The sequence below is a fragment of the Dama dama genome, chromosome 5 (genome assembly GCF_033118175.1).
Source record: "Dama dama isolate Ldn47 chromosome 5, ASM3311817v1, whole genome shotgun sequence".
Lineage (NCBI taxonomy): Eukaryota > Metazoa > Chordata > Mammalia > Artiodactyla > Cervidae > Dama > Dama dama.
In genome coordinates, this window is record NC_083685.1 from 96,170,601 (window position 1) to 96,197,208 (window position 26,608).

A 26,608-nucleotide genomic window follows, 5' to 3' on the forward strand; every position below is an offset into this window, starting at 1 on the left:
GGCTTGACTGGTGATTGGCTTTCCTTTGGCGATGACGCTGTCTGATGGGCTGCTCTCACCTTTGCCCCGCCCCTTATCCTGTCTCGTGCTTCCGGTCTGCCTGATCGATGATTGGCCGAAGCAGTGGAGGCTGGAAACGGATTGGCTGCGCTCCGCGGCGAGGCCGCAGAGAGCTGTGGGTTCAAGATGGCGGGCGCCGAAGGAGGCCCGGGCGACGGTGAGCTGTGGCAGACCTGGCTGCCCAACCACGCCGTGTTCTTGCGGCTCCGAGAGGGACTGAAAAACCAGAGCTCAGCCGAAACTAAGAAGCCGGCTTCATCATTGCCTTCGTCGCCGCCGCTGCCTCCTCAGTTGTTGACGAGAAACCTGGTCTTAGGCCTAGGCGGAGAACTCTTTCTGTGGGACCCAGAAGACAGCTCCTTCCTAGTCGTGCGCCTTCGGGGCCCCAGCGGCGTTGGTGAGGAGCCCTCCCTCTCCCAGTACCAGGTACGGCCAGGCCGAATTGGGAAACGACCCTTAACTAGCGTTTTCGTCCCCTTCGCATCCTGGCTATTTTTTGTCCGCTGGGTGGGAGGGGTGCTATGCGAGCATAAGCAGACGTCTTTTGGGGGGGTGCCCAGCAGCGAGTGGAGAAGTCTCTTATTTTCATTCGCTCTACCACGGCCGCGAAGCTTTTGGAAGCCTCTCTTCCCGTATTTCATTCCTTCCACAAATGTTCATTGATTCTGACATCGCGCTGGACACTGTTACAGGAATTTATGCGCTCAAGGCGCTTAAGTTGTCCGGGTCTGAGAGGAAGGAAGGGAGCGTGGAGTCACAGTGAAGTATCAGTGGTACGAGTGCTCTGAGAAAAACAGAGGGGGATACGGGACTTGAGAGCGTGGGTGCATTCGCTGTTTTTAGGAGGTGGATCCTGAGAAACCGGTGTCACGGCGTCACTGCATAAAATGAGAGGGACAATCCTGACTTTCTCTTGGGGTGGTTGTGAGCCTCAAGTCAGGTCGTCGATTCCAAAGCACCAGATTTCCTGCCTGACATGGAGGCGGAATTCTCTGGAAATTAGGCCATCCCCAAAGTTGAAAGGGATGTTGGCTTGTCTTGGAGAAACCAGCAGCATGTGAAAGTCGGTGTAATCAGAGAGTGTTAGACTTCTTGTGATTAAACGTTGCTTTATGGAAGCAACGTTACAAGCAAGTTTACTTGTAACAACAAGCCAATTCTTGTCATTTAAAGATTACAAAATAAGAAAACTTGGCACCCATTCTAACCTATGGCAGCTGTTGTGTGCTGGTTGAACCTTGTCGATGAGAAATTATTTGAATAGAGTGCTAGCAACGTTTCTGCAGTTTTGAAAACAGGTCAGGAGCTTACTGTCTACTCACTTTAAAATTTCAGTTTTTTTTAATAGGCTTTATTTATTTATTTTTATTTTTGATTGTGCTGGGTTTTCATTGCTGTCTGTGCTTTCTCTAGTTGCAGAGAGTGGGGGCTGCTGCTTATTTCCGTGGCTTCACTTGTGGAGCAGGGGCTCTAGGGCACCTGGGCTTCAGCAGTTCTGGTGCACAGGCTTAGTTTCTACAAGGCGTGTGGAACCTTCCCCAGCCAGGGAAGGAATCCGTGTCCCCTGCCTTGGCAGGTGGATTCTTAACCACTATACCCACTAGGGAAGTCCTAAAAGTTAAGAGTAATTATTAGATGTTCAGCACACAGTACAATAGCGCTCTATATCTCTGTGCAAAATTTAGCACAGTCTTGATTAAATTATTTTTATTTGTTAATTCATTGCCTGAATTCTTTTCTGGATTACAAGCACCAGGGCAGGGCTGTCTGCCTTACTTAGTTTTGTATTACCAGTACTTCTGTGTGCCTGGAACATATGAACTCTCACTGTCTGAATGACCTTCAATCCTCAGAAATCTAAAAACTCGAAGGAGGCGGCAGCTTTGCATGAGTCTCAACTTTAAAGGAAATAAAAACATGAATAGTAACTTTAAAAACCAAATTTAAAAAAAATACCCCCCTCAAAAAAAAACAGATCAAAGGCATGAATAGTGACTTTAAAAACTAAACCAAATCAAACCAAAAAACCCCCCAAACAAAAAACACCTGAATACTTTGATTATCACAGGTAACTTAAAGTGATGAGATTGTTCTGCCAAAGAAAGGTGGCCTTTGATTTGAGATAGATTTTTAGAATCATGTAGAAGATTGAGAAGATGGTGGAAAGAAGTAACGAACCATTGACAGGAGAAAAAGCAATTTGATTAGAATCAGCAAAGGGCAGCTAAAAGCAAAAGCAATCCCCCCCCCCCAAAAGAAAAAAAAAAACTCAAACAAAAAACAAAGCCCAGACTTACATCAGTAACAATTAACTGGAATCACATTATATATAACAGTCTTGTCTAATACGATTTTGGCAGACGGTGATTCTCTGTACACCAGGATAAGGAATACATTGGTAATCTCTTGGTTTATTACTGAAAGTGGATAGAAAAGAAAAAGGGAATTTGGGAATTTGAGATACTCATAAGAGAAGAAATAGGAAGAAATGCAATTTTTTTCGGAAGGCGTATAATGCCAAGACAGACAACTTAAACAGAACCTTCCTGAAAATGTCTCTGTTCCATAACTAAATCTGCTTAGGCAAAGCAGCATTTTACTTGCTGCAGAAGTTCTTGAAGCCACTATCTTGTTGTACTATTTATAACATAGTAATTATTTACTAATACTTCTGAGTTCTTAACTGGCTAGTCAACTAAAACATATACTAAGAGTTAGCAACACGCCACATACTTTGCCAAGGATAACAAGAAAGACACAGAGCTTAGGTAATTCACAGTTGTGTGGGATGAGCAATTAAAAGGATAATTGGAATGCAGGGTGATAAGGATTACAGTAGAATTATTTAGGGTGTGCTATAGGAGGACAGAAAAGATGCGCTGGTTCCTGCGCAGAAAATCAGAGATATTTTTTGGGAGGAAAGTACATAGAAACTGAGTCTCCAAGAATGTGTCAGCCGAAAATGAGGGCATTGCAGGAAGGATAGTTGTACAGAAATACATGATTTCCTAGAAATCAGGTTAACCTGGAGTATAAAGTACAAGTGGGGAATGGTGGAAAATTGAGGCTAAAGTGGTAGTCTGGAGTTTGATCATAAAAAGGCAAATTTTATGTAGTATTTTTACCAAAGTAGGGAAATCTGATGCATTTTATATAATATTCCAAAGTAAGCAGTTAAAAAAATATTTCATCAGTTAATGGCTGAAGTGTTAGTACTTATCTAGAATGCTTCTTTATCCTACATTAATAGAAAACTAAAGCGGTACTACACTTTCGAGTAACTACCATATATATTTACATTCAAGTGAACTATTTTGACCAATTTGCTTTAATTTTCAGAGATTGCTTTGCATAAATCCACCCCTGTTTGAAATCTATCAAGTCTTGTTAAGCCCAACACAACATCATGTAGCACTTATGGGAATAAAAGGTCTTATGATATTAGAATTACCTAAAAGATGGGGAAAGAATTCTGAGTTTGAAGGTGGAAAATCAACAGTGAATTGTAGGTAAGTTGCATTTCCATTGAGTGTTTATCTGTATAATTTGTAATACATGCAGAAAATTCCTTAAAATCAATGGTTCTTAAGGTGTGTTTACTCTGCTACTATTGAAACATCAGTGTACTGTAGGTAGTCTGCACATTGGCCTCTTGTGATAATGACTTTTATAGTATATATGATATATATAGTATATATATTTTGCCTAGATTACCACATTGCTGTCTCATTGGAAGTCAGGCTGTTTTATCAGGTAGGTTGAAATAAGATGCTTTAAAAGCAATTATTGTCTGTGAGCCAAACAGTTTTCTCATAAGTATAACTTAGTTTTGTATTTTTTTCTTTGTCAACATATCTTGAGAAATGAGAGTGTGAAAAATATGAAAAGAATATAAGGTAGAAACATACCTTTAGCTCCACAACCCTTAGGTTGGGCCTCCTTGAAAATGTTTCTTTTCTAAGTCTGTTTCATATCTACAATAGGAGTGACAATAATTGCCTTTGTATTTTCTTTACAAAGGTACTAAAAGGATAAGTTACTCTGTCTAAAATCACTGGTACTCTATAAAATACAGATTAGAAAATATTTGATTCTTTGATACTGGTTGGCAGATGCTTTGCTGTCTCAGCAAGATGTTTGAAAAAGGAATTTAAAGGAAAGAAGAGCAAAAAGTGTTGAGATAGGTTTTCCTTTAGAAAGTTTTGGAAAATTGCTGTCTTTATTTTAGTACCACTCCCGTTGCTGAGAGATTTTTCACCAGTTCAACCTCTCTAACTCTGAAGCATGCTGCCTGGTATCCGAGCGAGATGCTAGATCCCCACATAGTGCTGTTAACGTCAGATAATGTCATAAGGTAAGTCTGTATCTTACAGTTTTGTGAGTGGGAAGATTCTCTTAATTGCCAGTTAACAGCTTGGAAATCTATCTGATGGCTGCTGTAACCTGTTCTCCATCATGGAAGCAGTGTTCAGCTGCCCTAACTTAATTACTGCTGTTCCCTCTCAGCTAGTCTTTCTGCCTCCAGTCTCTCCATTCCCAATCTAACTATTAAAATAATCTCCCTAAAACTGCTTTTACCATGTCACTCTTTTGGAGGTGATATAGCATAGAGAAAAAGAGAATTTAATTGGGAAGTGAGAGATTTGAATTCTTTTCCCAGTGTCACTTCTGTCTTTGGGATGTTAAAAAACGACTTGGGCATCTGTTTCTATTTTGTCAAATGAGCAGGTTTGATTTGATCATTTCTAAAGCTGCTTTCCAGGTTTGCATTGTTATGATTAAATGCCCTCGTCCTACAGAGATTGATATTACCAGTTAACTTTCTGGATCTGCCTTATGTAAAAAGTTTGTGAGATGACTAGACAAGGTGTATACGGCTAAGAACTGAGATGCAGTGGTTGGGGAAGGCTGATATAAGGAATTTTGGTAAGGGCAGAGAATATTTCTTCATGTACCAAGGAAACCTTCCTTTTGGGTTGCTTCAGAACAAATGAGGTAGGCTATTTTTGTCAGTAACAGTCAGGTCTTTGGCAAATGGTTGTAATGACTGGTAGGAAAATTCTCAAAAACTGGGTGGAAAGGAAGGAGCAACTTTAGGAAATAAAAGAGAATTTTAAGTGCTGGCTTTCTTCTCTTTTGATTGCTAGAATTTACTCTTTGCGTGAGCCCCAGACACCAACTAAGGTCATTGTACTTTCAGAAGCAGAAGAGGAAAGCCTAATACTCAACAAAGGGTAAGTTTTTATTTCTGTCATTAAATTTTTAAAAATTGGTTTATTGGGATTGTAAGTGCAATTTTAAGATTATAAGATTTTACAAAGGTGACTTTAGCATGGTTTTTGTTAATATGAGAAATAAGAAAAAATACGTGATATGAGTAGGTAATAAGAAGTTACAAATCTGAAATTTACTCTGCTAGCTTGATCTTTTTTCAAGAAAGTTCAAAACTGTGAGTAGCCAAAACTTAGTCCCTCTTGTATCTTGAATAAGAGAATGAATTATAATATTTCAAAGTCACAGAAAAAGTGGAAGGTGAGAGTGTTGGGCTGGAGGCCTGCCGGCTGTTCACTCATTATGGACGAGCAGATTGCTGGACCCCCAGACCAGCACCTAGTACCCCAGAAGCTGGAGTGGACCACAGACTGCCTCCTGCTTCTCATGTGACCCTGGTTTATCTTACGTTTTCTTGCCCACTGCAGAGCAAGTTCCTGCCTACTTTGACCAGTAACAGAATCACCCTTTGAACTTACAAACTCCCTTCCTCTGGCCTCCTGCTCAGTCTTTCTGGTGACTACCACACCCTATCACCCACAGGGTGTGTATGTGGAGTGAAGCCTGTAGTAGTAATATTTCTGGAAGTTCCAACTAGTTCTTTTTCATGTCTTCATAATGGTCATATCTAATAGTCTATTTTTGTTTTTCTGTTTGTTATTCCTTTGAATATTTTACACACAGCTATTCTATATGTGACAGTTTCAGTTTCTGAAGTCATGGCGAGGCAGGGCTCTAAATCTGTTTGTTCTTTCTCCTGTCCTGTAATCACAGTCACTTCCTCCTGTGGTTGCTGATCTCTCATTGTGAACTTGTGTTTACTTGATCTTAATGTTTGGAAATGTCAAGAGCCCAAGCTGGGAGTATGTTCTTCCAGAGGGGAATTTCTTCTGCTTCTGTTAGGAGTCAGAGGTCGCCACTAGCCTGGGACCACATTAATTCTCATTAATTAATGAATGAATGAATTCATTAGTCCCAGAACTGAAAGTTTTCAATCAGATGACTTTAATGTCTTATACAGCATTAGCTTCTTAAAATCCCATCCATCCATCTTCACAATCGGGAAACATCTGCAAATAGGTCCTCTTTTGGTGTCGGCAGAGCGTTTCCATAGTTTCTCAACCTTTGCCAGACTCACTGTCTAGTTGAGAGGCTATAGAACAAACACAGTTGTTAAGAGCTTTGGCTCTAGTGTCAGCACCTGTGTTCCAGTCTTAGCTCTCCCACTTGTCAGTTGTGGCATCTGGCAAGTTATTCAATTTCACTTGGTCTCATTTCCATGACTATATATTCCATGAATGTAAAAATTGGGGACTTCCCTGGTGGCCCAGTGGTTGGGAATCCAACGCACAGTGTAGGGGCCGCAGGTTCAGTCCTTAGTCAGGGAACTAAGATCCCACATCCCATGGAGCATCCAAGCCCGTGCAGCACAACTGCTCAGCTCATGTGCTACAGCTAGAGGGGCTGTGCATTGCAACGAAGGAGTCCACATGCTACAACTAAGACCTGGCACAGGCAAATAAATAAATAACACTTAAAAGAATAGTCACCATGTACTTGGATTACTGTACAGAATGAATGAGATCATGCATAGAAAGTGCTTAACATGGCACAGAATAAGTACTCATTAATTGATACCTTCTATCATTTAGAAATATTACTATATTAAGTTCCAGTTAGGTTTGGATAGCTTTAAGTTTTTGAAATAACCGATGTGTCTATTTGTTTCCAGTCATTGTCCTAATTGTTTAGTTTAACTCTCAGGTTGTTCTTTTATTTTGGATTTGGGGATTCCTCATTTCTTGCCTCCTAATACCATATACCTTTCCATGTGATAAAGGAACTAAGATGTGGTACTTATCACACCTTGGAATGATGTTGACTGTCTCAAAAACTGTATGAAATTGTGGTTTTATTTTAACCATATTCATTATTACTTTTGTATTAAGCTGAATCTTTTTGAAAAACCAATTATATGAAATTTTTTAAATAATAAAATAGCATGTTTTATCATTTATTTTTCCTGATTATAAAGGTAATGTGTATTTTTGTAGAAAATCGGGAAAACTATAGAAAAGTATTAAGAAAATTAAATATTTAAAAATTTCCTATAGTGTGATCTTAATATTGCACCAGAGTGCTACTTTTCGATATAAATCAGCTCATTCTACTTCCCTGCTCTCTATACTTCATTCATTTCCCAGAGAGGCCATGGCCTGAAGGCCTACGAGTCTGCCTCCTTACTGCACACTTCCACCTCAGTCCTCCCACCACCTTGGCTCTGAGCTCTAGCCACTCAGCCTTCTTGCAGTTCCTCACAGCCTCTGTCTCAGCTACTCCTCCTTAACTACTGCTCCTCCGCATAACCACAGACTCACTGCCTTACTTCCTTCAAATCTTTGCTCAAATATCACCTTATCCCAGCCTTTCTCAGGTCACCTGAAGTAGCACCTCCATCAGCACCCCCTTCCCCTGCTTTATTTTTCTTAATAACCATCTTTTTCTGATTTTTGTGTTATCTGATTGTGTCTTCTCTGTTGACATCTTTTTCGTTAGAGGGCAGGGCCTTTGTTTAATTCACTGAGGTTTCCCAGAACCTACAGTGCCTGGCACAAAGGAGATACTTAGTAAATATTTGTGAACTGAATGCTTCCTACTGCTTAGAAATAACTATGGATGTCTTTATGTGTTTTCTTCCTGTTTCTTTTCTATATTTATGCATGTCTGTATGTGTGTATTTTTACTATTTGTGTGACTCTATATTTAAACAGTTTATATGGTTCTATAGTCTGCTGCTTTCATTTAACTTTATGAACCTTTTCCAGTATTATTTAGCATTCTTCATAATCATAACTTTTTGTCTTCTCACTCCATTGAATACAAATTCCACCCCACCTGCTGTTATTGGAAGTTTTGTTTTCATTTTGGTTTTTAACTCCCTTTTCAGAAGGGCCTACACTGCATCTCTGGGAGAGACAGCAGTTGCATTTGACTTTGGGCCATTGTCAGCAGTCCCGAAGCACATATTTGGACAAAAAGGCAAAGAAGAAGTAGCAGCTTACCCTCTGTACATCTTATATGAGAATGGGGAGACTTTTCTTACATACATTAGTCTGTTGCAAAGGTAAGCTGAGGGGGGAACCCACCTGAAATGAAAGTCGAGCTTGTGCTGTAGTATAGATTGTCATGGTTGGATCCAGTGTCCATGTTTATGAGTTTCTGGAAATATTGCAACCTTTTGCAAATGGTTGCAACCATTGCAAATATTGCAATGCTGGCTTGCCCATTTTGGAGAGAAAGTTTGTACAGATCATTTGACCTCTTCATATTATTTGGGTACGTTCTATAGAATATTCAGATAATCTCTTAAGGCTGGATTTGTGTTCACAAAGTCTAGTCAATCAAAAAGTATTTACAAATGGTCCCCAACTTAGTCAGACTTATGATTTTATGATGGCACAAACAGTTACATTCAGGAGAAACTGTACTTTAAGTTTTTCCTTTTGATTTTTTTCCCGGGCTAGTGATAGTCAATTGATAGCTTCTTGTGATGCTGGGCAGTGAGCGCAGCCCCCAGTCAGCTGCACGATCGCAAAGGTAAACACACGTACAGGCATTCTGTGTATCACTCAGTATAGTGTTCAAGAAATAGAGATATTTAGCACTTCATTATAAAATAGGCTTCGTGTTAGACGAGTTTGCCTAATTGTAGACTAATGTGAGTGTTCCAAGCACATTTAAGGTGGGCTCAGCTAAGCTATGATGTTTGGTAGATAAGGTGTATTAAATCCTTTTTTGACTTAAAATATTTTCAACTTAACAATGGATTTATTGAAATGTAACTCCACCTTAAGTCAAGGAAGATCTGTATCGTGGATCTTATGTGAACAAGGTACCATGGGGATGGTGAGACATGGTAATCTGGTCTTTTAATGTCCCAGTTGTGGGGAAGAGACGTACATAACCATGGAAAGGTAATGATTTATAGACTATATTCATAAAAGCCCAGAGGAAGGAGAGATCATTCTGACTGAAGAAGTTAAGGAGATTTTCATAGAGAAGGACTGTGTCATATGGAACTTAAGGCTTTAATGCAGGATTAAATGAAGCATCAATGACCATTTTAGTCAGAAGTATAGCTTGAAGTCAAGTATGAAAATAGGCAAGTGCAAGTGTCATTCAAGGTCCCAGTGATTAAACACTCGGGACTGCTGCTGCCGCTGCTGCTAAGTTGCTTCAGTCGTGTCTGATTCTGTGCGACCCCGTAGACAGCAGTGCACCAGACTCTGCCGTCCCTGGGATTCTCCAGGCAAGAACACTGGAGTGGGTTGCCATTTCCTTCTCCAATGCATGAAAGTGAAAAGTGAAAGTGAAGTCACTCAGTTATGTCTAACTCTTAGCGACCCCATGTACTGCAGCCTACCAGGCTCCTCCGTCCATGGGATTCTCCAGGCAAGAGTACTGGAGTGGGGTGCTATTGCCTTCTCCACACTTGGGACTAGAGCTGAAGATTCACATAGGGAGCATTTAAGGATAAACCTGGAGGTATCTGTCCAGGGAGAACTTGGTGGAGTCAAGTACCTAGTTAAGGGATGTGGAGTCTTTTCTGTAGGAATAGGGTAATAGGAAGACAGTGATGGTTTCTAAACAGGAGGATAAAACAATTGGCTGGAAAGGGACTGGAACAGAGGAACTTCTAAAGAAATTGTTCCAAAATTTAGCTTATGGTCTTCAAGAGTTTAAACTCTGGTGGTAATGTGAGGGAGAAATGAACATAGGAAATACTACAAGTGTTAGTCATAATGTGAGGGAGAAATGAACATAGGAAATACTACAAGTGTTAGTCGCTCAGTCGTGCCCATCTCTGCAACCCCATGGACTGCAGCCCACCAGGTTCCTCTGTCCATGAGATTTTCCAGGCAAGGATACTGGAGTGGGTTGCCATTTCCTTCTCCAGGGGCTCTTCCCAACCCAGGGATCGAACCTGGGTCTCCTGCACTGCAGGCAGATTCTTTACCGACTGAGCTACAGGGGAAGCTGAAGGGAGTGAGGCATTGACACAAATAGTGAGGTCAGGAAAGGCAACTAATTTGAAATAAATAATTCCAATAATTTGGAAGTATTCCGTGGACAGTTGGAAATATAGGACTAGAGAGAAAACTGTTCTAATGAGAGTGTCAGTAGAGTATAAGAATTCTGGGAAAGTTCGTAATTAGGCATAGGGCCTAAGTCTGAACATCATGATTTATTTATAAATCAGCTCAATAGATATTTATTCAGGGCTCAATATGTGGCAGAATATAGGAGTACAAGATCGAAGGCAGAGTCCCTGCTGTGTGGTTCCTTGTTCACCAGAAAGTCATGCTACGAACCAAAACCGTCCTGCAACTTCAGTAGAGTGGTGAAGGCATAAACCACAGTGAACTGGGGGGCTGGCCCCTTTCAACCTCTGCACTATTGACACGGGCTGCCCTGTGGGGCAATGTTTAGCAGCATCTCTGGCCTCTCGACACCAGTAACCTGTCCCCCATCCTCCCAGTTGTGGCAACCAAAGATGTCTCCAGACGTTACCAGTGTCCCCTTGGGGACAAAATTATCTCCAGTAGAAAAGCACCAAAGAGGTGGAAATTGAGTTGGAAAGTGAAAAAGTGGAGACATGGAGAATAGACTATATTTTTAATCAGTGTCTCATAGCTGGAGACAGAGTCAAAAAGGGTTTTAAGTGATAGGTATGGTCTTCTGTCAACATTTCCCAAGTATGTTTTCACTCTTTTTTTAGCCCTGGGAGTGTGGGCAAGCTTTTGGGCCCGTTGCCCATGCATCCTGCTGCGGAAGATAACTATGGCTATGATGCTTGTGCTGTGCTCTGCTTACCGTGTGTCCCTAACATCCTGGTGATTGCTACTGAGTCAGGAATGCTCTATCACTGTGTTGTGCTGGAGGGGGACGAAGAAGATGACCAAACAGTAAGTCGGGCGATCGTGGGCATATTTGCATCTCCAACACTGGGGACAGTTCTTAGAATGGTATGAAGGCTTCGTATAGGAGGAATTTTATACTTTGTGTGTGTGTGTGTGTGTGTGTGTGTGTGTGTGTGTGTGTGTGTGTGTGTGTGTGTGTGTGTGTGTGTGTGTGTGTGTGTGTGTGTGTATGCATGTGCTCAGTTGTGTCTGACTCTTTGCCACTCTGTGGACTGTAGCCTACCAAGCTCCTCTGTCCATGGGATTCTCCAGGTAAGATTACTAGAGTGGGTTGCATTTCCTCCTCTGGGAGATCTTCCTGACCCAGGGGTTGAACGCATGTCTCCTGTGTCTCCTGCATTGCAGGCAGATGCTTTACCTGCTGAGCTATGTATCTGGCACTTATTTTGGAATTTCATATCTGGCACTATTTTGGAAACTTAACACTCAAAATTAATTGAAGCCCACTCTAAATACTTAAATTGAAAAAAGTTAGGATGTACCCAGCTTATTTGGTCCAGCAGCCTACATGTTTCTTAACTCTAAGCTGCTGCCTTTGGTGACAGGTAAAAAGAACCTTTGAATAACTGAAGTGGCTCTTCTCTAAATTTGTGTGTTTACATCTTCCCAAGAGCAGAGAAGCCTTGTATCCTCTTTTAAGAGTAACAGAGCACACTGTTGGAATAGAGGGTGGAAATAAGAAAAGTCTGGAAACACTATTTGATACAGCTTTTTGCTTCTGTTTTTAGTTGTGTACATTTTCAGAGGAATATGAAACACTAAAGTTACAATGCATGTTTTTTGTTTGTTTGTTTACAGTCAGAAAAGTCCTGGGATTCCAGGGCTGACCTCATCCCGTCTCTGTATGTGTTTGAGTGTGTTGAGTTGGAGCTCGCCCTGAAACTGGCATCTGGAGAAGATGAGCCCTTTGATTCTGACTTTTCTTGTCCAATCAAACTTCACAGAGGTAAAGTGTTCACTAAATTTATTCTTAAATGATATTGTCACAGACCATTCCTGTGTAATTGTATTTTGTGTGGTTCCAGCCTTTAAAAATTTGACTAGGTTCTTTTGGCCTTTTAGCCACAACATTACACTGTATATTTAAGAAAAGCAAACTTCCCAAGTTTTCATTCAGATCGTGGTCTTCAGGCTGGATCAACTCAGATTTATAATAGTCATTTTTTTTTCCTGGTCTAATTAAAAGTAGGTTCATTATTCAAATTGTTAAATTTATGCAGACTTTAATAAACTGTAAAAATAATTTTAAAAATTAAGTGATAATATGCTTGTATTAAGATATCTCTTTAAAATACCTTTCTTCATTTGAGAACATATTATCTTGTTATACCCAGACCCATTTGAATGTTACCTTTTTATCTTTTTTGTTTTGCTTTAACTTACCTGGGTTGGCTCCAGAGCTTTCTGGCAGCTTATCTCTGTTCATCTAGGGAGCTCTTGGCTAAACTGCTGTGTGTCATTCAGACTCAGAGTGGTTGAGTGAAAGGAGTTGGTAACTAGGAATCTGGAGTGTCCTAGGTCTTAGTTATAGCTCTAATGTTAATCAGCTCTGTAGTATTGGACATTTATTCAGCCTGATCATTAATTTTCTCACCTAAAAATAATAGGGATAACATCAGATGATCTCTAAAGTCCCTTCTGACATAAAAATCTATAATCCAATTTGCTCCTCAACTTTTTCTTAGTTTCCTCTAGGATCTAGGTGTCTTCCCTGTGAAGAATGAGGAACAAAAGCTTCCTCAGTCGGGAATAATGGGGTGAACCTTTCATAGTTTTCCTCTCAGTCCAGAGAAAGGGAGTTCAATCCTGAAGCAGCCTGATCTAATCTGCTTACAGTCCTATAAGCCCGTTTGCCCAGGTTTGGTAATACTGGCTTCAACTCTGTACTAAAGTATAGTCTAACATTTAAGAGCATAGTAGTCTTTATGTAATAAACCAGCAAAGAGAACTCATTGGGCGTGTCTCATCTCTCTAATTGGAGAGATATAGTCTAAATGTTAAGTCTCAGAACTTTGCTTTATAGATGAGGAAATTGAGACCTAGTGAGGTAAAGTAATGTAAACTAATTGGTTTCCTTATAGATACATATGTCTTTGGGAAATCTTAATTGTAGGCTTTTTTCTTGATTCTTTGAATAAGAGAACATTTTCATATATGAAACTAATAAATTTTCTCACTCATTCATGTTTGTACTAATTAAAGCATATTACAATCACTGAAACATTCCCAGATTTTTAATGACGTAAATGAATGGCTTATGTTACCACATATCTTGTCAGGGGTGTCTAGCAAATTTACTACTGCAGTTACTAGTATTTCCTTTTTTCATAACAGATTCTGTCACATCCCAATATTAGGGTTTTTCTGTTAACTTCAGCACCACAGACACATTTCAAAAAGCCATGTTAAACAATGGGAAACCTAATGAGATGATTTGAGCTTTGGAAGTCCCAAATTAAGTCTTAAGGTGTGAGCAGATGAAAAGAAACTTTTCAGGACTTTATTGTTCAGAGAGATGATTACCATAGAGATTGCCAGAAGCCTTTTTTTTTTTTTTTTTACTGTTCATAACATGATGCTATTTTCAGAGGTGTTATGCAGAACCCCAACATATAAAACAGATAAAAATAATATAACATTTACTTTACAACATTTACTTACTATAAAGTTGGCAGTGAGAAAGTGAGGATGTTAGATAAAAGAAAAATTTGATTTAGGACCTTATGGTTGACAGTTGCCATCTTAAACCAACTTTAGTATATACATTTTTTAAAAAAATCTTGTTTTCATTGTTTAATGTTTTAAAAATCCTGACTCACAGGGATAAATATAAATAATAAATATTCAAGAGTTCATCTATTAGTTTAATGATAGTGTTACTGATAACTAGGGCTTCAAAGAAATAGAGAAATTTTCATTAAAATTATGTAATAACTGCTCATATTTCTTGGTGTAAATATAAATACAAAAATTATATCTAAAATTTCAACAAACAATTCTCTGTAAGTCAACGTTATCAGGACAAGTAAAACTGCACGTTTCACACCTGACTTACCATCTGTGGCAGGACTGTTCACTAAGCTGCTGTGCTGAAGTCTTTTCAGCACCTGTGCTGGCGGAGTGCAGTAGCTTCAACAGTTTCATGTAAGTAGATGTGTGGGAGCACAGGTTTTCTACAGAGCTAGAGCCTTTCTTACCATTTTATTTTGAAAACTGTAAATAAGTGCACAGAGATGGACAGAAAGGCATAAGTCAGTTACTTGATAACAAGTGTTTATGTTCAGTGAACTCTGTGTTAATACTTGGAGAAATAACATATTTGAAATGAGTTTCTTAATTATACTTTTAAAATGTATTTGAAAACTGAAGTCATGTTTTTAAATTCCCAAACCCCTGGCATAGTGCCACAGTATGAAGGTCCTGTCAACCTTGCATCACTTCCATCACCAGATGCATTTGTGGCCTACTCAGGTGAATTCTCTTAGTTTTCTAATGGCTTCCTTTATATTGTTGATTCCATTTTCAGATCCCAAGTGTCCTTCAAGATACCACTGTACTCATGAAGCTGGTGTACATAGTGTTGGGCTAACTTGGATTCATAAACTTCACAAGTTTCTTGGGTCAGGTGAGTTTTTGTGCTTTTCAGTATGTTTCATAGAGTCTATCAAAAATTAGTTTGGAACAGAAAAACAATAGAGGAAATAAATGACACCAAAAGATAGTTCTTTGAAAAGATCAGCAAAATTGACAAACCTATAGGTAAACTGACCAAGAAATAAAGACTCAAGTTACTATAATTAGAAATCAAACAGGGGCTATTCCTGCTGACCATACAGAAATATGAGCTTATAAGGATATACCAAGAACAAAAGATGATAAGGGAATACCAAGAACAACTGTATGCCAATTAGATAACCTAAATGAGATGGACAGATTTCTGGAAAGATACAAATCAACAAAACTGACTAAAAGAGAAATAGAAAATTTGAATAGACCTATTATATAACAATACATAGCATGAGATTAAATCAGTAATCAAAACTGATTTTGATTACTGTGCTTTGCTCAGTCATGTTTGATTCTTTGCAACCCTCTGGGCTGTAGCCCACCAGGCTCCTCTATCCACGAAATTTTCCCAGCAGGAATACTGGAGTGGGTTACCATTTCCTTCTCCAGGGGATGATATTCCTGACCCAGGGATCAAGCCCACATCTCTTATGTCTCCTGCATTAGCAGGAAGATTGTTTACTACTGCACCACCTAGGAAGCCTTTTGAAGAATTAATACCAATTCTTCATAAACTCTTACAAAAAATAGAGGAGAAAACACTTCCCTGATCACTTTATGAGGATAATATTATTGTGATAAAAGCCAGATAACGACATCCAAGAAAAGACTAGAGACTAATATCTCTTATAAGTATAGGTGTAAAAAAACAATCTTGAAAAACAGAAACAAAAGTTGGAGGACCCACTTTGCAATTTCAAAACTTATTAGAAAGGTACAGTAATCAAAAACAGTATGATAATTGGTGTAAGGATACAGATGTAGGTCAATGAATAGAATTGAGAGTCTAGAAACATACTCTTACATTTATAGTAAGTTGGTTTCAGCAGGGGTCCTAGAACAATTACTTGGGGGAAAGAATAGTCTTTTCAACAGATGGTGCTGGGACAAGTGTACATCTACAGGCAAGAATGAAATGGGACTATTACCTCACACCAGACACAAAAGTGAACTCAAAATTGATCAAAGACTAAAATATGAAAGCAAAAATTATATACCACGTAGAAGAACACACTAAAAACAACCTACAGAACGGGGGTAAATATTTGCTATCTATATATCTGATAATGGATTTGTGTTCGATAATGTGTTCTTTGTAGATGAAGAAGATAAGGACAGTTTACAGGAACTGGCTACAGAACAGAAATGCTTTGTAGAACACATTCTTTGTACAAAGCCACTGCCATGCAGGTAAAGACCTTCTCGCCCTTGTAAACACAGATAGTAGTTGTTTCAGTAATTCAGGTCCATGGGTATATGTGTATATTACACTCACACGTAGACAGGATTCTTCACCCCAAAAGAATCTGTTCTTCAAAAGCTCTCCTCCACCCACGCCCAGTCCACGTTGTATGTCCTCTGTCTCAGAGGTATTTCCCCTATCATAACCCCAGGCTTCACTTGACTAACTCTGATTCTTCTATCTGATCTTAATATCAGTTCATAGAGGGTTCCCTTGATTTCCCAGAACCCCTTCACATTCTTTCATTCTTTATCTTTGAAGCACATAATTTATATTCATGTTTGTGTTTATTTACTGTCACCACTACTAGAATATATATGTTTCATGAAGGCAGAGACCATGTCTGTTTCATACTTTTTTATATACATATTTTTTTTTATTTTTGGCTGTGCTGGGTCTTCCCTGCATCAGTCTTTTCTAGTTGCACCACGCGGGGACTGTTCTTCACTGCATTGTGAGGGCTGGGCTGCTCATTGTGGTGGCTTCTCTCGTTGCGGAGCACAGGCTCAGTAGTTGTGGCACATGGGCTTAGCTGCTCCAAGGCATGTTGGGTCTTCCCAGACCAGGGATGGAACTCATGTCTTCTGCAATGGCAGGTGGATTTTACTGGAGTAAAAGGCTGCCAGAGAGACTGAAAGAGAACCCAGGGAAGGATGCTTGGGAGGAGGATGTTTCAAAGAGGAGGCAGAGGGCAGCAGCTTCAAATAAGCACAGCAGAGCATTGCAGAGAGGTGAAGTGTCCACATGGGGGCTCATCAGGAACCATAGAGAAATGCTTTTTGGGGCAGGAGAGGATAGCACAGGTGAAAAATAAATGGGGAAAACAGGTAATAAAAATTCCATGTATAAACATTTCATAAATAAGTAAAATTAAACAGTATTGAATACGAATGGATACGTACATAGATAGGAAAGCTATAAAACAAAACAAGAACCTGATTATCATAGAAGTCAAGTGGAAGGTTGTGGTCAGGGAGAGTCACATGGGAGGTCTAAGGCCCCTGCAGTGTTCTAAGTCTTGGCCTGGAGAGTGGTTGCAGAGTGCACGTATGTACTCCGTTGTGTGTATATTTCACACACTAAAAATACAAAAGTAAAAATTATAACTTCCCAGACTGCCCCCCACCCCCACTCACCATCACTCCCCTCCCTCTGCAAAATAAGACAACTGAAGGATGTGGCAGGAGAAATAGTGCTTCGGGCTGCTGAGGAGAGACTGCTGGCTTCAAAGGGAGAGGGAGTAGGTTGAGGAGAGTGCTTCAGGTGGGACAGGTGTGAGCTGCTGATAAGCTGAGGGTGAGTAGATAGTGGGGAGGTTGTGATCAGAGCCGATAGAGCTCAGAAGAGGGGAGAGGGGTGGCGTCTACAGTGCGGGGGCAGAAACACCTGTGGGGGTGGGAGGAGCATGAGGGCAGGAAGGCGCGCACTGGCAGGAAAGACAGCTCCTGTCTGAGGTCCCGTCTTCGGTTTCTTCAGTGAAGTAAGAACCGTGACTTGAGAGGAAGCTGCCTGCTGTGCACGGTACAGTGAATTCTGTGGCACAGATACTGGCCCGCGTTGAATTTTTAATGTCAGAAAGACACTGCTTCAGAGATCTGAGCTTTAATGGGGTTGGGTGCTCTGCTAGGTATGCACAGGTCCCTGGGGCTTCTGGGCGGGCTGGGAAGAAACGCATGGAGAACTGGCTTCATGGTATCGTGGTAACTTCTGAGATGACAGCAAGTACCAGGGGGCTGTGGGCTCCTGAGTGACCTGCAAGTCAGATGGCCCCAGGCTGCTGAGTGACAGCTTGATTCAGCCCCATTGGAGCTATAAGTGGTACGGGTTTTCCAGTCACCACCTCTGAGGTTACTGCACTGATAGCATGTCCCAGGCACCTGCTAGCCCAGGCCTGAGAAGGCCACAAACCTCAGCCATGTTGTTGCTTTGGATCCGCTGCCTTGGCTGCTCTGCAGTGTGACTGTGCCCTTGTGTTCTTTTCAGGCAGCCGGCTCCGATTCGAGGATTCTGGATTGTCCCTGACATCCTGGGGCCAACAATGATCTGCATCACCAGTACCTACGAATGCCTCGTCAGGCCTTTACTGTAAGTCCCACTCTTGTGTTCCCACACAGCTCTCATTAATTCTGCAGAATCTAAGCTGGGGCGCTGCCCTCAGTAACCAGACTGTACTCATAAACCAGTACATGGTTTATGCTCTGGCTTCTGACTAGAGGGTTGGAAGTGGGGTATTTCTGTTGCTCCTGTCATCTCTGGAAGAGTTTATTTTAGGCATAATTTCTGGCATCTCCTTTGGCTAGCAGAATCAGGAGCTTTACTTCCAAGTGTGGAAAGAATACTAAAATACTGAACTCCATCATTAATATGAGCTAGCTAGATTTAGTGATTTTAAACTCTGTGTCAGGCTCAGAAGTACTAGCCATTTACCCGCACTGCATCCTGTAATCAGAGCAGCGGGCCTCGTCCACGGGGTCACAGAGGGTCGGACACGACTGAGCGACTCAACCACCACCGTGCTGCAAGGACAGCAGTGTTACCCTCATTCCATAGACGAGGAAACAGGAATAGAGAGGCTGAGTAGATGCTGAAATCATAGGGAACACCGAGAATGCGGCTGCAGGTATGGGGCTTTCAGACTTCAAAGTCCACACCCACTCTTAAATTCTACATCTCTGCCAGCCTGTCAGGCTCATCATACATAGAATGTGTAAACTCTGGAAGAAAGTGAACATGCAGCTGAACTCATAATTCTTGTTCCCCTTAAGGAACCCATAGTAAGCTATTAGTTATCTAGATACCTTCAAATTGTTTTTCTGCCAGCTCCCTGAAATGTAAGTTGTCTATATAAAGTAACGTTATTAACAAACTCCCAGGTTTGAATTATTGCAGTCAGTCACTTGCCAAGCTGTTAAAAAGTCTTCAGTCTTTCAAGCTTTCTGAAGTTATTGAGAGTTTCTGTTACATACTATAGTTTCTTAACCCTCAGAATTCTGGATAAATGCGACAGGTTTCCCTATACTTCAAGTATCTCCATGGTCAATTTTATTTATTTTGCAGAAGCACAGTCCATCCAGCATCTCCTCCCCTGCTTTGTACCCGAGAGGATGTTGAAGTGGCAGAGTCTCCCCTTCGTATTCTGGCTGAAACCCCGGATTCCTTTGAAAAGCATATTAGAAGCATTTTGCAACGTAGTGTTGCAAATCCAGCATTTTTGAAGTATGGGATTTAGGGTGTATCAGTTCTGTTTTGAAGGCTGTGTTGGGTCTTCATTGCTACATGTGCGCTTTCTCTAGTTTCAGTCAGTGGGGACTTCTCACTGCGGTGGCTTCTCGTTGCAGAGCACGGTCTCTACTGCACGGGCTTCAGTAGTTGGTGGTGCATGGGCTTAGTTGCGCTGTGGCATGAGGGAATCTTAGTTCCTGGACTAGAGATTGAACCCATGTCCCCTGTACTGGCAGGCAGATTCTTCCCCATTGGACCACCAGGGAAGTCCCAGGGCCTATCGGTTTTGAAAAGTGCCTCCCTTCTCTGTTTTGTAACTATTCTTCATCCTCTTTGTCCTCAGCTGTTTCTTTTCATATACTTTTTACTATGTTGGAGTTGGAAGAAACACAGGGCACCTTTAATCAGCTAGTGAGAACGGAGGAAGGGAACAGATACCAGGAGGCATTTGAGAAGAATAAACAGCAAGTGTAAAAAGCAGTAATGTCATGAGTCTGTTTTCATTTGTTTTACTCAACTAAGGAAACTAATGATAGAATTTTTTTTAAGATCATCTGAAAAAGATATGGCTCCTCCTCCTGAAGAATGTCTTCAGCTCATCAGCAGAGCCACCCAGGTGTTCAGAGAACAGTACATTCTAAAACAGGACCTGGCGAAGGAGGAGATTCAGCGGAGGTAGGACGGCCTCTGTTCACAGACCAATCAGTCCCTGGCTGGTACCCGGCTTCTGATTAAATTTCTCTTTGTTCTTGAAGGGTCAAATTGTTATGTGACCAAAAAAAGAAACAATTAGAAGATCTCAATTACTGTAGAGAGGAGAGGTGAGTGCCACAACCAGAGAGGAAGCAAACAGTTCAGCTAGACTGGAGCTGGAGCTCTCCCTAAGATAGTGAGCAACATTAGTGGCGTCACCATCATGGTGGGCTCTTGCTTTTTATGCCATTAGGAAAAGTCTACGGGAAATGGCTGAGCACTTAGCTGACAGATACGAGGAAGCCAAGGAAAAACAAGAAGACATCATGAACAGGTCAGTGGGCTGTATAAACTGCGTAACGTTCAGTTCCCCACTCAGGTACTACTAGTGTTACAAGTTCTTAGGTGCTGGGCGCTCCCTGTGAGGTGTGTCCTACAGAACACAGTGCGGTGATGCTTTCCCCAAACCCACCCTGGAGGGCCCTCCTTCATAAGCACCAGATTCCTATATTAGAAGCTTTAGTTGGGATTGTGTTCCTCCTAAGGAGCTGAGATCTTAAGCCGCAACGTTTGCTTATTACTTACTTCTTGCCCAGGATGAAAAAAGTACTTCACAGTTTTCACTCTCAGCTCCCAGTTCTCTCTGACAGTGAGAGAGACATGAAGAAAGAATTACAGCTGATACCTGATCAACTTAGACATTTGGGCAATGCCATCAAACAGGTAGGAATGGATACAAGGTTGGCTGCATTTGGTTGGTACTTTTTAAAGTGTTCCTTCTACAGAAAATAATTTTATCAAGTGTAAAAAGAATAGGCTAAAATAAATATTATGAAAATGTGTAGCAAACCACAGCTAAAGTGTCTATGTGTTCTTTTTGATACTTAAGGTTACTATGAAAAAAGACTATCAACAACGAAAGATGGAAAAGGTACTGAGTCCTCAAAAGCCCACCATTACTCTCAGCGCCTACCAGCGAAAATGCATTCAGTCCATCCTGAAGGAGGAGTAAGTAGTACTACTAATCAGCTGTTCCTGCAAGGTAGTTTTTTACTTTACAAAATGCCAAAATCAACCTTTCTTTGCCCAGATAAGAGCATTTGACATTTTGCAAGTGAAGTAATTACCAGGACAGGAGGTCTATGGTAGTGATAAATAAGGACTTAAGAGATGAGTATGGAGGGAGTGTCAAAATGGATGTCTTTCTTTGTAATTCTGTTGGGTGGTCCAGGTGTTCCCCAGTGAATATGTTCAAAAATATTTCCAGCAGTTGCACTACAATATTTGCTGCTGCTAGCCTTAAATGAATTAACATTACCATCCATCTGAAACCTTAAGCCATTAATTTTAGCAAAACACTTCTAAGATATTTCAACATAACTAAATTCTTAAGATTCAATATTAATTATTAATGGCTTATTAATTCATTGTATTCCCCCAAAGTGAGTAACTGTATGATTTTACAGGGGTGAGCACATAAGAGAAATGGTGAAGCAAATTAACGACATCCGAAATCATGTTAACTTCTGAACCACCAAGAACACACTCGCATCTGAAGTTAACAATGTGAAGGCTTAATCTCATTGTAAAATGAACAAGTAGCACTAATTTATAAAGAAGGAGGTGCCTTGTTAGCATATCAGTCTCATAATTTATAAAGAGGCGTTCTGGATGAACTTTGGTGTGATTGTACATCACTTTTTATACTGTTTTATAATTAACTGAATAAATGCTTGTATTTAATTAAAAAAAAAAGCCTGAGATTTTGAGCTACACACTGCCAGACCTCCATAAACCCTACTGAGTTTTCTCCATATTTGAGCAAGAATAAAAGCTTTATCTTAAAGTATAGCAACACCAGAAATGTGACTCTGAAGAGAGACAGAACCCTCAGATTCAAAGAAAAAGGCCACACAGTATACTAGGCAGCAGCTTTTTTAATTTGAACACTTTCTTCTTAAGGATACACCTCCAGTGCAGTTAACAAATGGTTATACCTGAAATCTGCTCAGAGCGGAACTCAGGCTCCACAGTTGCAAGGCTACCGCTGGCTCACTTCCGTGACAGGCAGTATTACCTTTCAGAGCTGAGCTGGGCTGTGCTGTGTCCCGGTTCATGTCACTGATGGGTGTGAGGTGCACGTGTAGGATCTCAAATGGAGAGACAGAGAGCCTGGTATACAGTATATGATTTTGTCCTTTAGCTTTAGGTAATATTTTTATACCTGCCAAATATGAGTTCTGAAAGGTAACACTATACCTGCCTAGAAATGGCTAAGTGACTGCCGATGAAAAGCCACATGGTAAGGTAGGTTACAGGTAAGGGGTAAAATCAGGTTAGACATGCATGGGAACATGTGTACATGGACTAAATACAAACACAGGAACACTTATGAAACCCAACCTTTTCATTTGTCTTGGAGGGCTAAACACTGCCTTCCAAATCAGTTTCCCATTTATACAGAAAACCCAGTTTAAAGAGGTGTTTCATACCAGAAAGAGATTTTTTCTCAAAAAAGTGGGTTCCAACAATTTGCATCTGCCACTGTAAAGACTGCTAACACTTTCCTAATCATGATTTTATTGGCCCAGAACCATCTTTTGGAGAAAAACATGAGAAAGGTGCCCAATTTCAGCCTAGCAGTTCCCTGGGAGCTATAGTTCATTCAGGAGGATTATGAATTATCCGCCTTGATTTACTACAGTGCCAGTTTTAATAATCTAAAACAAATGAGCTTGGAGTTTATCCAAGGAACTGATCTTACATAATTTAAAGTGATTGCATTTTTGGAAATAATAAAAATTCCCTGTAATTCAGTGAGGATACATGTTTCCTTTAAAGGAAACCAAGTACCCCTTTATACAAAAGGACTTTAAACCAATTAAGATGTTTCATTCATGCAAGCCTATAGCACTATTTCCATAATTAGTATTTACTTTCAAATTCATAATCATGAATGTAAGACTACAGCAGTAGCCCAAGGAATGAGGTATGTAGGCCATATCTTGTCTTATGGAAGACAGAAATAAAGATCTTTAGGACTAGTTTGACTTCATTTATAACAAAGACAATTCAAGTTGTAGGCTTACTTGAGCCAGAAAATCTACCTAATCCACTTAATTCCCACATAGTTCCTTCAAGAACTCATCATTACACACCACCAATCACAAAAAGTACTTGAAAACAAGAGTTTTACTTTTGAACCACCTATATGATGAATTATTGATAAAACAGCATAGCCTTCCACCGGCTAACAGTACTTGCAGGTAAACAGTGAACACACATCCATTCTTGTGCTTTCTGCAACACTTCATAAGGCTACGGCAAAGACAACCTGTCCACTGATGCCTTCTCCACACAGGAACGGAATTTAACCTCATAGAAATGACAAAGCAGATTTCCAAACTGATGAACTAGGTGGGTTTCCCCCAACTTCACCATAAGCATCATCACACTCCAGGTCTAAAATACAAAAGAAAAATACAAAACAGGTATCTGCCAAACCTAGTTATCACCATTTTTGCGTCTGACACTTTTGAAACAAATAGTACTCAAATCCACTATTCAAGTTGAAAATAAAATAAGCAGCAGACTTATACATTTATACTAGGTGTTGTCAGACATAGCTTGTTTTATTAATATTTCTTCCACTGATCCAGTAACTAAAACAGTTTTTAAGAGTAGACGGTGCGGGTTCAGCTTGACCCTGGTACCTGTGGGTCCACGAAATTTACCAGGTAGCAGAAAAAGTGCTTCCAAACAGTTTCTTGTGCTTTTCCTTTAACCTCAATTTCCAATACATATAGCCCCAGCCAAGTTTTCAAATTCTCATAATTAATTCAGTTCCAACTGAATTGGTTTTGTTTGCCACCGTCTTATGGTTCTCAGGCAAGTTTCAGTAGCATTTAAGGTCCTCCAACGCAAGATACAATGGTTTAAAAAAAATACACTGAGCTAGGAAATACAGTCACTAGCCAATGGCCTGCTCTCAGACTTCATATTTTAATATAAAATATTCATACCGCATACTACACCTGTCTGCTAGCTGAATACTGTTACTGATTAACTCTAGACAACAGGAAAAAAAAATTCTCTCTTCCAATATCTATGAACAGGAAATGTCATTTCAAACACTATTAGAAGGGTGCTTTAGGGCAGGGAAATGTCGGACGAAGCAGGCAAGGAAACAGCACTTTCTCCGTCACCAAGTCTGATCCCACACTCACTGGAATCCAGTCTGGAGTCTGGTTAGTGTTCCGTTTGAAAGGTCTTTTTGCTGCAAATTACCCTGGCTGTTTGCTGTTCCTGTGCTGCACAGTCTCCTCCCACTAGAATTAAACATTTCTCCAGTCTTCCTTTTTGTGTGTGACTTCTTCTTCAGTTAAGAGTTAAATAATAATTAATGTTGCTCTAAAGATGAGTTAAAAACCCAAAGTGCAGGCTAGAGTCCTGCCATGAGGGTGTCATGTCTCGGGGAGCTGGTTAATGTCTGTCAGTTTGGTGTCATTCAGAATTGCCCGGATTCTCTCCAAGGAGTCCGCCTGTCGGATCCGCTCTAATTGCACCTAGAGAAATAACGCAGTGATGTAAGTGCAAGTGGCTCTTGCTTGACTTTCTGGTTTACTGTGATTGGTGAGTTAATCTCTATTTCAGCTAAAACCAGAGACAAGTCACTTCGAAGAAAGCAGCAAGAACAATTAAATTCAAAAAATTCCTGGGAGGGAGGTTCAAGAGGGAGGGGACATATATATACCCATGGCTGATTCATGTTGATGTTGGAGGAAACCAACACAATACTGTAAAGCAACTATCCTTCAATTAGTAAGTTTTAAAAAGATTAAAAACAAACTAAAAAATACTTCCCCAAAGCTGCTGTGTAACAGACCCAGTGTAAGGTGCTGGGACTGTGGAGATGAGTGAGACCTGATCCCTGAGAAGCCATAGTTCAGTTGAGGGAACAAACAAGCTTTACAGAATTTCAGCACAATATACTAAACACTATGCCTCAAAGAGGACTCAAAGAGGGTTCCACGGGGAGGAAAAAGCTAATAAGCAGGGCCTTGGAAGAAGGAACAAGGGGGCAATGAGACAAGGATGCTTCCAGAGGGAACACCATGTTGGGTGCAAGGAACCACATATAGTTTTTAAAAATTATAACAGTATAAAATGTAAGGTGTAGAGAGATAGGCCTGGTTGGGAAAAGTCTTACATCCCACGTAAGGGCTTTACACACCACCCTTAAGGGCAGCAAGGAGGAAGAAAAGGGGACAAGTGTGAGGAACACTGGAGGGACAGGTTTCCAGCTGAAATGACCAGGCAGGAATATGGGGCAGGGGCAGCCATAGTCTCTAGTCTTCTAGGTTTTGTCAGAGGTTGAGTCAGGGATTAGGAAATTCTCCTAGAAGCCAAGAACCCTGAAAGTGCCTCCTTGGTGTTCCATCTAGGTTTCCCAAATGCCTCACCTGAAGGGTCTGAGAAAGCTTTACGAAATCTCTCTGCACTTGTTCACTGACATCTAGTTCAGTCTGCAACCTCTGAGCTTTGTTCTTCTCTTCAAACATTAGTTGTTCGACAGTAACCTAAAAAATACAAGTTTTGAATGAGGATTAATGCTGAAAGCCACAGGTCAGTCACTGAGGAAACCTGGGCAGCACTTGTTTCCTACTGTGAGAGAGGAAAGATGGTGCCTGTCACATTTCCGTATCCTGTTCGTCTCCCTTTATTTCTGTCTTCACAAGGCAAGGGTGCAAGCTGCTTAAGCTACCTGCTCTAGATTCTAAAATGAATCGAGTATTAGAGCCAAATTGAATGAAAGTGCAGGCCCCACCTCTCACCCCCAGCAGCCCACTGATAATGATTAATCATCAAAAAGCAGCTGCTGTTAAAATCAACAGCTATCATAGCAACAGGGAGAGAAACTTTAGGGCTTTTCTCTGGCAATCACGACAGTTAAGCATCTGCCAGGAAAATCCTCTCTGAGTCAGCCTTATAGGCAGCCCGGCTATCTCCAGTCTTCCTCACAGAAACTCCACCAGATCCTTTCTAAAAACAAAGGACTATCAAAAAACACAAACACAACATTTTTACACTTAAAGATCAGACCACAGCCCCCCTGAAAGCAAACTTCCCCCACAATTAGCCCCATGCACTTTTATTCTAACAGGACTAATCAGAATTGTGGGCAGCAAATACAATTCAATGCACTATTGGATAAAATCAATCGAATGGAATGGCACTTCCAGAGCAGTGTCTCTGGCTTCGATGGTGCCAAGTCTGGTTCATGGCCTTCAGCCAGCAGGGCCTGTGACAGACCCGCAAAACTGGCAGTGTGCAGAGACCTAACCCAGCTCTG

The 26,608-nt window shown here is 40.8% G+C and overlaps 2 protein-coding genes across 4 annotated transcripts in view; one reads left to right on the forward strand and one right to left on the reverse strand.

Moving 5' to 3' along the window:
* The first annotated feature begins 128 nt into the window (after positions 1-128).
* NUP88 (nucleoporin 88) lies at positions 129-22,011 on the forward strand. The gene is made up of 17 exons (XM_061143210.1): positions 129-486; positions 3,400-3,569; positions 4,289-4,414; positions 5,208-5,294; positions 8,279-8,455; positions 11,111-11,297; positions 12,111-12,258; positions 14,839-14,937; positions 16,199-16,289; positions 18,325-18,426; positions 19,399-19,557; positions 20,113-20,238; positions 20,319-20,384; positions 20,510-20,590; positions 20,853-20,979; positions 21,146-21,264; positions 21,723-22,011. The coding sequence occupies exons 1-17, from the start codon at positions 187-189 to the stop codon at positions 21,784-21,786; spliced, it is 2,229 nt and encodes a 742-aa protein (XP_060999193.1). The 5' UTR covers positions 129-186; the 3' UTR covers positions 21,787-22,011.
* Positions 22,012-22,175: 164 nt separating this feature from the next.
* The window catches only part of RABEP1 (rabaptin, RAB GTPase binding effector protein 1), a 91,066-nt gene continuing 86,633 nt past the window's right edge, over positions 22,176-26,608 (reverse strand). For all 3 annotated transcript variants that reach the window (XM_061143208.1, XM_061143206.1, XM_061143207.1), the window contains 2 exons: positions 25,719-25,835; positions 22,176-24,821 (listed from right to left, as the gene is read on the reverse strand). In XM_061143208.1, the coding sequence (XP_060999191.1) occupies positions 24,720-24,821; positions 25,719-25,835 (219 nt within the window). In that variant the 3' untranslated portion in view covers positions 22,176-24,719. The remainder of the gene's footprint in view (positions 24,822-25,718; positions 25,836-26,608) is intronic.

Coding starts and splice junctions, on each gene's coding strand:
- NUP88 (XM_061143210.1), top strand. CDS start 187: ATGGCGGGCGCCGAAGGAGGCCCGGGCGACGGTGAGCTGTGGCAGACC. Junction 12,259..14,838: donor TCCAATCAAACTTCACAGAG/GTAAAGTGTTCA, acceptor TTCCATTTTCAG/ATCCCAAGTGTCCTTCAAGA. Junction 18,427..19,398: donor TGCCTCGTCAGGCCTTTACT/GTAAGTCCCACT, acceptor TTTATTTTGCAG/AAGCACAGTCCATCCAGCAT.